Source organism: Neomonachus schauinslandi, chromosome Y, assembly GCF_002201575.2.
Source record: "Neomonachus schauinslandi chromosome Y, ASM220157v2, whole genome shotgun sequence".
NCBI classification, from domain to species: Eukaryota; Metazoa; Chordata; class Mammalia; order Carnivora; family Phocidae; genus Neomonachus; species Neomonachus schauinslandi.
This window is the reverse complement of record NC_058420.1, coordinates 5,160,494-5,171,512: the sequence shown is the minus strand read 5'-3', so window position 1 is coordinate 5,171,512 and position 11,019 is coordinate 5,160,494. Positions and strand designations below refer to the sequence as shown.

At 41.3% G+C, this 11,019-nt stretch overlaps 1 protein-coding gene across 1 annotated transcript; it reads left to right on the top strand.

Moving 5' to 3' along the window:
• The first annotated feature begins 326 nt into the window (after positions 1-326).
• On the top strand, positions 327-2,458 carry LOC110581101 (thymosin beta-4-like). The gene is made up of 3 exons (XM_021690826.1): positions 327-380; positions 1,468-1,581; positions 2,033-2,458. Exons 2-3 carry the CDS (start codon positions 1,482-1,484, stop codon positions 2,065-2,067), a joined length of 135 nt encoding a protein of 44 aa, XP_021546501.1. The 5' UTR covers positions 327-380; positions 1,468-1,481; the 3' UTR covers positions 2,068-2,458.
• The last annotated feature ends 8,561 nt before the right edge of the window (positions 2,459-11,019 follow it).

The window sequence follows — 11,019 nt, the reverse complement described above, 5'->3', positions numbered from 1 at the left end:
GACCCTTAGTTATCATGCCTCGGTCCCCAAGAGCAGGTTGGCGCGGCTGTTGCAAAAATCCATTAGGATAAAATAGAACTAAGGAGGGACAATGCATGATGCAGGAAGTGCTGGGGGGAGGGGGCTTTGGCTCCTTTTAATTTTCCGCCGTCGTTGCGGTTAGGGTGCACTGGTGCACGCGGGGGGGGGTCCCCCAAACGCCAGGCCCGCCTCCCGACGCCGGGGCCGAGGCGAGGCGCGAAGGAGTTAAGCGGGGCCATGGGTGACGTCACCTCATTTACATACGAGCGCGCATATAGCTGCGCGCCGCGCGCCCCGCCCGGCATTCGGCGGCGGCCACTGAGCGGATCGGATTTCACTTGCACGCGCACCTCGCTCCGGTGAGCCCCGGGGCCCCTGACTCCCACCCTCGGTCCTTTCCCGCCCGGCGCCCGCGCTCGCCTCTCGGCGCCCGGCTCTCTACGGAGGCATCCCTACAGCGAGCCCAAAGGGTCCTCCCGGGGAAGCCTGCCTTGGGGTTTTGGGGATGCCAAACCCTTCCAGATGCTGGGGAACGGGGTCGGGAGCTTGGTGATTTAAAGACAACCCCCCTCCCCCCCAAGCCGGGCGTTTGGCAGTGCAGTTCCAAGGGAACATTTGTTTCCTCCTGCCCCGGGCATTCTGCACTGCTTCTTGGGCGGTGATTAATCTGGAACAGAAAGATCCTTTGTTCCAACTCACACCCACCCAAGCCCGGAGCTTCAACAATTACGTTTTTTCTGTAGCCTCTGATGGCTTCTTGGGCCCTATCTGTCCAGATTTAAGGTGGCTGGGCTATACTGTGAAATGGGGGGGGGGGGGCAAACCAACCCTTCTTGCAGGGGAATGTGTGCGGGGGTTGCCGAATTGCCCCTAAATGAAGATCAAGCCTGGTTTATGGGGTGTGGGGCAGCTCGGTGCGCCGCCGGCTGCATTGTTGAGCGCGAGTGAGGAAGCAGTAGGGCGGTGGTCGGGGCGCCGGCTGCAGCTGCCGCCTTTGTGAGCAGAGAAGAAAAGCAGCACCGGCCCACATCTTTGCGGGAGACTCATGGAAAATGGAAGCACTGTGCAGCCTCGGCTTCATTTTGAGAATTTTTATTCGATCCTACCACTCCCGCCTCCGAATTGAAATGGCCTCACTATTCTAGCCAAATTTTAATTTTCAAACGTTGTAACTGACAGCCCACGCTGGTCAGTTTCATCATTCAAAAGATTCGCCTCCTAATGGGAGGGCGATCTTCCCAGTTTGGCCCCCCGCATTTGGAAATAACGAAGAGTTCTTTTTCTGTGTAGAAAGAGGAAGAGCTGTAGCCTTGAATGAAAGCGGAAGGAGGCAGAGGTGGGGTTTCAGGCAAGGGATGTGAGGGCAGAAGCGCATTTCTGAGCCGGGAGAGAGAAGGGTGGGTCGCTTGCTCGATCTCACCCTCCCTCTTGGCTTTGTATATGCAGCTTCCTCTGCAACCATGTCTGACAAACCCGATATGGCTGAGATTGAGAAATTCGATAAGTCGAAATTGAAGAAGACAAAAACAGAAGAGAAAAACCCACTGCCTTCAAAAGAAAGTAAGTTCTCCGGTTCCCCAGCCGCGCGAGCGCGCGCGCCACCTCCTCGACTAAAAGCTCGGCGGGAGTGTGGATGGGAGGGGCCGGGAGAAGGACCGGGACAGGGACGGGACCGGGGCGGCGAGGGAGTGCGGGGTAGGAGGTGACAATTTTTATGATGATTGTGGCCTGGAAAGGTTAATTAAAAATTGTTTTGCAGCCAACAAACAGGGCTTCAATAATTTGATAATGGGATGTTTGTTACACCATATGCAATATTACACCATTTTATGTTAAAATCTTTTTTAATGGCCATATTTTCGCGATGGGACGACTTGATACTTGGCGGATTTTTATGATATGGGAAGACACTGTAAACGAAAAGTACGATAATCTTACACTAGGGTGTACTGAGTCTGCTTAATGAGCTCCCAACATCTTTTTTCTCTTTTTTTTTTCTTTCCTGTCACAGCGATTGAGCAGGAGAAGCAAGCAGGAGAATCGTAGTGAGGCGCGCGCCGCCAGTAAGCACTGTACATTCCACAAGCATTGCCTTCTTATTTTACTTCTTTTAGCTGTTTAACTTTGTAAGATGCAAAGAGGTTGGATCAAGTTTAAATGACTGTGCTGCCCCTTTTCACATCAAAGAATCTGAACTACTGACCAGGAACGCCAAGCCTCCTTTCCATCTGCCTGTCTGGCTCGCAGGGGAGGAAAATAACTTGTATGCTGGTGAAGGAAGAAGCTGGGTGGGACGACCAGTAAAAACTAGGTTGGTCCAAGGTATCTGGCAGGCTGTACGATGCAGTTTAATCAGAGTGCCATTTTTTTCTTTGTATGATATTAATTACTGGAATGCACAATTTTTTAATATGCAAATAAAAAGTTTAAAATGTGGTGTGTTTGTAAAGAGTGCCTTATTCTCCCTGAAATCCATGCAAGAGAGCCTACCTCTTGGTCTCATTGGGGAAAAACAAGTGACAAACATCTGGTGATTTGGGTACCTCCTGGTACAGCATAAAAATGGGTTTCAAATACATAAAATACATCCTACAGACTATTTAATTGAGAGATTTTCTTAGGCTGACTGAATTCCCATGAGCAGTATCAAAGTTTTACCAAGAATATACTTGCGATCTTAAATGTTTTGATAAGATAAATTTGAATTTATTTTATACAATCAAGAAAAGGAGGTGGCAACATTCATAGCATATTTCTGGTATCAAATTAAACCTGGTTACTTAGTTACTGGCATTGGCACAGATAGAATTCAAGCAGTCTTGTTAGATGAAAAATGAAAATTGCATTCTTAATTGCTTTATAAAGGAATTTGGCATTTGTGATTCTGCATTAGCTCATTCAGAATGCAATATTAAATAGTAATACACATTAATGAGTATTTTAGAGTAATTGAGTTCATTAATTTGAGTAATTAAAAATCCTTGCATTTTGAACAGTAATTTACCGCTGACATTTGGACTGTTTAATTCAATATGAATTACTTGGCTCATTTCCAGATTTTATTCGTAAGTCTCAGTTCAAATACTTCCAATGGTAGGTAAAAGTAAAGCCTTTGGTCATTTAAGAAAAGGAGGGAAGTTAGTTAAATACATAATTTTAGGGCGCCTGGGTGGCTCAGTTGGTTAAGCGACTGCCTTTGGCTCAGGTTATGATCGTGGAGTCCCGGGATCGAGTCCCGCATCGGGCTCCCTGCTCGGCGGGGAGCCTGCTTCTCCCTCTGACCCTCCCCTTCTCATGTGCTCTCTCATTCTCTCTCTCTCAAATAAATAAATAAAATCTTAAAAAAAAATACATAATTTTATTGTTTAAGTTATTGTCAACACAATCCTGAATAGATTCTGGGGTCTTTTTTTCTAAGATTTTTCTCTGTCAGCACAAGCAGGGTACTGGCAGGCAGAGGGAGAAGCAGGCTCCCCCCTGAGCAAACAGCCGAATTCCAGGGCCCTGAGATCATGACCTGACCTGAGCCAAAGGTAGATGCTTAACCCACTAGCCACCCAGGCACCCCAGATTCCTAGGTCTGAGGAAGAGTACATAAGAACAAAAGCAACAATTTAAAGCTGGTAGTTTACTTACTATCTCATCTATGCAATGTACATGTCTTAAGAAATAAAACTTTTTCCCCAGATAATGACTTCTGAAAATATTTTTTAATGTATAGGTGGGGAATGATGGTGGGAGCAAAGGAAGGTGCAAATTGTTCATGATTATTAAACCAGTTTATTTCATTTCCTTTGCTCAACACTTATTTTGAGAAATATTTGCCTGTGGTTTAGACAATCATCCAGAGCATCAAAAGCTTTTATCTGCACTGCAAGGGGATATGTGCCTGTGGCTGTAAAACAGGAAGTTCCTAAGCTGGCTTAATAGAGAATAGATAAGTGGTATGCACAAAATTCTGAGACTTCTCAAGTTGAAGACAGGCGCTCCAACCCTGCACTTTATTTTCTGAGTGGATAAATTAGATTCACTTTGCACACCGAGAATAGGAGGTGAGTGGAAGAAACATTGAAAACTTTTAGGGAAGGGAGAAAAAAATTTTCTTCCCTGGAGAGGGAGAGAAAATTCCTGGAAGTGCTAGGGGTTTTTTTGAATCCCTATGGGAATTCAACCAAGCTGTTAAAAGCTTGGAGTGGATACTCTTTTTCACAGGCACAAAGGGAACCTGAGATTCACCGTTAGAATGAGGGATTATTCAGACTCCCTAAACAATGGCATCCTTGACTCTCTGCTTTCCCCCTTGGAGGAGATAGGCCAAGGAAATTTATGTTAAGAGCTGAAGGTCAGTGTTGTCTGGTACTTCTGCAAATTTTGAATTGGTCAGGACAAATAAAACTAGAAGAAGGAAAAAGAAGCTCATGAAAGGACTCTTGAGACACAGTCTTAATCATTTTCAAATATCAAAAAGTTCTCAACCATTGCAGATACATTATCAGTTTTCCAATGGATAGAATTTCAAAGCAACTTTACTCTTTAAGAAGACAAACAACTTTAGGGTTGTGTGTGCAAGTATTGAGTATATAATGGGGGTGGTAGGAAGGCATGTAAAAGCAACAAATGTTAGTCTCTTTTGTATAGGGACTCTTACATTCCTAATAATCACTGGATTCTCCTATATCTTGTGAGTTATATATTGTTTTCTTTAAAAGCAGGAGAAAGACTGTTTATCTCATCCAAAGAGGCACTAATTCCCCCAAGACCAATGTAAAGTAATTTTCTATTGTTTGTAAACAAATGGGGTCAGTTTAAAGAATTCCAAATTTAAAGTTCTTTGGAAAGAACAGTGCATTTTGGAAAATAAAATAGTACAAAATAAAACATAAAGCATCCTGAGCAGAATGTGAACTTAAAGTACATTGTTCAGTAATAAGGGCAGCAGAACATGTCACCCCAAAATGTAGCACTTTTCAGCTGAAGGCATTTGAAAAATAGCAAGTAGAGAGAGAGGCTTTCCCTGAAGTCCCCTATCTGACTAAATGCAGATCCTCTAAAAGGAACTCAACTGTCATTAATGCCCTTCCCAGGAGTTTTATCAACCAGGGAAGATTGACTCTTGTCATAAGAGAGGACAATACAACACACTACATCCAGACAAAGTTGTCACAAACTATCATACTGATGTGGTTTTAGAATATAGGTGAGGTTCGGTGTCCTGGAGTCCAGAGCCAATGACCAGGAAAGGATTCTTGAGACGTCTTTGGTGCAAAATGGTGGTTTATTAAAGCACAGGGACAGGACGCATGGGCAGAAAGAGTGGCTGCACCAGGATTGTGAGGAGTGGCTGATTATATGCAAGGGGTGGGGAAGGTAAGGAAAAGGGAGATTTTCAAGAGGATTTTCGTATGTTAAAGAAGACTTACAGTATACCTGAGGCATTGCCGTTGTCAAATTAAGGTGGCCTTTCTCTCTAGCAAGGCGTTGACATTAAGACAGTTGGGAGCTTCCTGGAAGAATATCACAGATGTTCCACCCAGGAGTCGGGGGAGACAGGAAGGGGAAGTTTGCATGCAGGGTGTCAGATTGTGCTTTGTCTTCAGCTAGCCTTCTGCTCCCTCATCATTTCCTTCCCAAGAACAATTCTGACCCTTAAATCTTTAAGGTTGTTGAAGGTGGAAGGTCTCGTCTTCTGTAACGTCTTCATGCTGAATAGGGGCATAGAGATGTCCCTACCTATGGGTCAATATTGGTCAGTTGGGGATGTATAGGGGAGTTACAAAAGGGGGAGGCAGCTGAAACCAACATGGACAACATATATGAACCTCCTTGAGTGAAAGGATCATCTGTCAGCTGGAAGTTATGGCAGTGAAGGAGTCTTGACACAAGGCAGGGAGACACCGGAAATACAACAAAATAAGATTAATATTGTAATGAGAAAGAAAAGTATGAATAAAAGACTTTCAGTAGTTGACCTTTGATAATTTAACTCCAGTCTAGGAGTTTACAGCAATCACTAAAGGAAAGAGATCATTTAAACCACCAATTTGAGTATTCACATCAGTTAGAAACCCAGAAATATTTTTGTGGTAATCTGGATCGTATACACAGCATTCTGTTTTTATATATTATATATATTTATTTTATAGCACAAGCTCTACTTTTTGCAACAGGTAAAACATCTAATGCCATTCTATTTAGTAAAGCTGCTTTATGCATTTGTATTACCTTAGTATTTAATAGAGAAATATTATTTTGAGTGTTATTTAGGGATTTGACCATTTACTTAAGACCGTCTTCATGTCAGACAACATTCTCCAGTCCCAAAGAGGGAACAAAGATGGATGTTAGGTGGTCATACCAATGAGACACAGAACATGTCCACCATCATTTGGAAGGTTGGCTGGTTTGGTAATGGTTTTAATTATGTGTCCGTGCACCCAGGGAAAATCTGCAGTACAGCAGCCTATCCAGCCCTGGAGAAGTCATGGGCTCAAGTTAGAGTCACATAGCCACTGGGTCCCAGCCAGGAACCAGGAAATACTGAGCCTCCTTGAAGTGCAGTCAGGATTATTATCAAAGGCTATTCGGTTTTGTAGGGCCATCTTTGATTTGTGGGTGACTGCATGTCAGTCTTTGTTAAAGGCGGTTATTCTATGCTTGGCTAAAGTCTTTGTTTGCAATTGTACTTAAATAGAGGTGGCTTCTAGGATAAGTATGACTATGAGGGATGAAACCATCAAGAAGCACTTTTTGTTTGAGGTCCAGCCTTTATAATATCCTAATTACAAGGAATCACTGGCAAGTGGGAGAAGACTTCTCAAGAGATAAGGGCATCCCCAAGTACATTTTCCAATCCAATCATAAAGAAAGTGGGGTCATCCATTATCTCTATAAGTCCATAGTTAACCCTATGGAGTCGGGTATGCTCTGGATTTTAGGGAAGGATATTGTCATCCCAGCCACACAGAATTGGTCAAGATGCTACTTGAGTTATATAATTGTTGGGGAATCAATCCCGTTTTTTTAGTTGTTTAAATAATTATACACACATGGGGTCCTGTTATTACCCCCCACAGAATAACAAGCAAGGAGATTGTCTATACATGAGCTACTGTGGCAATTTCTCTCATTTACATCAAGTTGTCTAAATTAGGCAAACAACATTTAAGGACCCTTGATTATATGCAAGGGGTGGGGGAGGTAAGGTAAAATTAGGATTTAACATCTGCAAATGTGGGTTATTGAAACACAATTTTTCTCTCTAAAATAACCCTCATTTTAAATCAGAGATAGCCGAATCAGGACTATTTATTTGAAAAAACAAGTCCAGTTTTAACAAACTTGGCCTAATTATTTACATAAGCTCAGCAAGAATAATGATTGATGATATAAATCTTTCAGAATCTGCTTTGCTGCAACTTTATAAGGAATCTCTAAGTTGAACTCTTAGTTGTCTCTCCAGGCACAAACCTACATCCAATACTCAATGCTTTAGTACTTTATCCCATTCAATCCCATTTATCACCCAAGCAAAACTTCAACATTTCAGGTTACCAAAGACTTTGATGAAAGCTATCTTAACAATTTCCTCTGAAAACTTTGAGTGCCTGAGGAATGTCACATATATCCCATGGAGGGGAGGGGTGTGGGGTGTCAGTTTCTGCCTGTCCTCAGCTTGCTTCTGCTCCCTCATCATAAAGACTTAAAGCCCTATATTCAGGTGCCACATGATGTGGTTTTGGAATATAGGTGAGGTTTGGTGGGGTGGGATCCAGAGCCAAAGACCAAGAAAGAATTCTTGAGATGTCTTTGGTGCAAAATGGTGGTTTATTAAAGCACAGGGACAGGACCCATGGGCAGAAAGAGCTGCTGCCCCGGGGTTGTGAGGAGTGGCTGATTATATATGCAAGGGGTTGGGGGAGGTAAGGAAAAGGGAAGTTTTCAAAAAAATTTTTATATGTTAAAGAGGACCTACAAGATACCTGAAGCATTGCCATTGTCAAGTTAAGGTTGTTTTTCCCTCTAGCAAGGCATTAATATTAAGAAAGTTGGGAGCTTCCTAGAAGAATAGCACAGATGTCCCAACCCAGGAGTGTGTGGTGGGGGAAGGTTTCAGGGTGTCAGATTGTGCTTTGCCCTCAGCTTGTCTTCTGCTCCTTTATCAATTCCTCTCTTTTATTTTTCTGAAGGACAAGTCATCTTTCCTAAAAGTCACTTTTTCTTCTCTGAGCGTCCCCTCTCCCTATTATGGTGGCTTAAAAAAAAATTCCAGTATGTTACCTATATGTAACATTAGTTTCATGTGTATAATATAGTGATTCAACATTTCCAGACAACACCCAGTGCTCATCACAGGAATTGCTCTCTTTAATCCCTGTCACCTATTTCACCCATGCCCCACACAGCTCCCCTGTGGTAACCATGAGTGTGTTCTTTATACTTAAGTGTCTATTTCTTGGTTTGCCTTTCTTTCTTTTTCCCCCTTTGTTCGTCCATTTTGCTTCTTAAATTCCACAAATGAGTGAAATCCTATGGTATTTGTCTTTCTCTGACTGGTTTATTGCCCTTAGCATAATACTCTCTAGCTCCATCCATGCTGTTGCAATGGGAAGATTTCATCCTTTTTTTGGCTGGTAACATTCCATTGTGTCTGTATATATACCATATCTTTATCCATTCATCTATCATGGATACCTGGGCTGCTTCCATAATTTGGCTATTGTAAATAACGCTGCAATAAACATAGGAGGCCATGTACCTGTTTGAATTACTGTTTTTGTATTTTTGGAGTAAATACCCAGTAGTGTGATTCCTGGATGCTATGGTAGCTCTATTTTTAACATTTTGCAGAACCTCCACACTGTTTTTCAGAGTGGCTGATGCACCAGTTTGCATTACCACCAACAGTCCTCTAAGGTGCCTTTTCTCACATCATCACTAACACCTGTTGTTTCCTGTGTTGTTAATTTTAGCCATTCTGACAGGTGTGATGTGATATCTCATTGTGGTTTTGATTTGTATTTCCCTGAGGATGAGTGATGTTGAGCATTTATTCGTGTGTCTGTTGGCCATCTGTATGTCTCCTTTGGAGAAATGTCCGTTCATGCCCATTTTTTAATTGGATCATTTGATTTTTAGGTGTTGAGTTCTGTAAGTTCTTTACATATTTTGGATAGTAACCCTTTATCATATATGTCATTTGCATATATCTTCTCCCATTCTGAAGGTTGCCCTATAGTTTTGTGATTTCCTTCACCATGCAGAAGCTTTTTATTTTGATGGAGTCCCAATTGTTTATATTCGCTTTTGTTTCCCTTGCTTCAGAAGACATATCTAGAAAAATGTTGCTGTGGTCAATTTCAGAGAGATTACTGCCTGTGCTGTCTTTATGGTTTCAGGTCTCACATTTAGCTCTTTCATCCATTTTGAGTTTATTTTTGTGTTTGGTGTAAGAAAGTGGTCCAGTTTCATTCTTTTGCAAAATTTCTTTGCTTATTGGGGATCTTTTGTGGTTCCATATGAATTTCAGTATTTGTTCCTATTCTTCAAAAAAATACTGTTGGCATTCTGAAAGGGCACAAAGGGATTTTGTAGATTGCTTTGTGTATATAGACATTTTACCAATATTTGTTCTTCCAACACACAAGTATTGAATGTCTTCCCATTTGTTTGTGTCACCCTCGATTTCTTTAATCAATGTTTTATAGTTTTCAGAGTATAATTTTTTCCCTCTTTGGTTAGGTTAATTCCTAGGTATTTTATTATTTGGGGCACAATTATAAATGGGATTGTTTTCTTAATTTCTTTCTGCTGTTTCATTATTGCTGTATAGAAATGCAAACTTTCTATACATTGATTTTTTTTAAAGATTTTTCAATTTTATTTATTTGACAGAAAGAGAGAGAGGGAGAGAGCACAAGCAGGGGGAGCGGCAGGCAGAGGAAGAAGCAAGCTCCCCACTGAGCAAGGAACTTGATGTGGCACTCGATCCCAGAACCCTGGGATCAGGCCCTGAGCCAAATGTAGACATTTAACTGACTGAATCACCCAGGTGCCCCTATACATTGATTTTTTATCCTATAACTTTGCTCAATTCATTTTCAGTTCTCATAGTGTTTTGGTGCAGTCTTTAGGGTTTTCTACATATCACATCATGTCATCTGCAAATAGTGAGAATCTGACTTCTTCCTTACCAATTTGGATGTCATTTATGTACATATGTATGTATGTATGTGTGTATGTATGTATGTATGTATGTATATATCCAGTATTTTGTTGTCTGATAGCTGAGGCTAGGACTTCCAGTACTATTTTTGGAATAAGAGTGAACATCCTTGTGTTGTCACTGATTCTGGGGGAAAGCTCTCAATTTGTTCCCATTAATGATAATGTTTGCTGTGGGTTTTTCATAGATGGCCTTTATTATGTTGAGATATATTCCCTGTAAACCTATTTTGTAAAAGGCTTTTTTAAAAAAAAATGTATCTTGTACTTTTTCAAATGCTTTTTCTGCAGCTATTTAAATGATCATATGGTTCTTATCCTTTCTCTTATTGATGTGGTATATCACATTAATTGATTTGTGAATACTGAACCACCGTTACATCCTGGGAATAAATCCCACTTGATCATGGTAAATGATTTTTTAAATGTATTGTTGGATTCAGTTTGCTAGTATTTTGTTGAGAATTTTTGTATCTATGTTCATCAGAGATAATGATCTGTAGATTTTTTGTGTGTGTGTGTCTTTATCTGGTTTTGGAATCAGAGTAATGCTGCTCTCAAAGAATGAATTTTGAAGTTTTCCTTCCTTTTCTATTTTATGGATAGTTTGAGAAGAATAGGTATTAATTCTTCTTTAAATATCTGGTAGAATTTCCCGGGGAAACCATCCAGGCCTGGACTTTTGTTTGTTGGAAAATTTTGGGTTATGCTTCAATTTCTTTCTGGTTATGGGTCTGTTCAAATTTTCTATTTATTCCTGTTTCAGTTTTGGTAGTT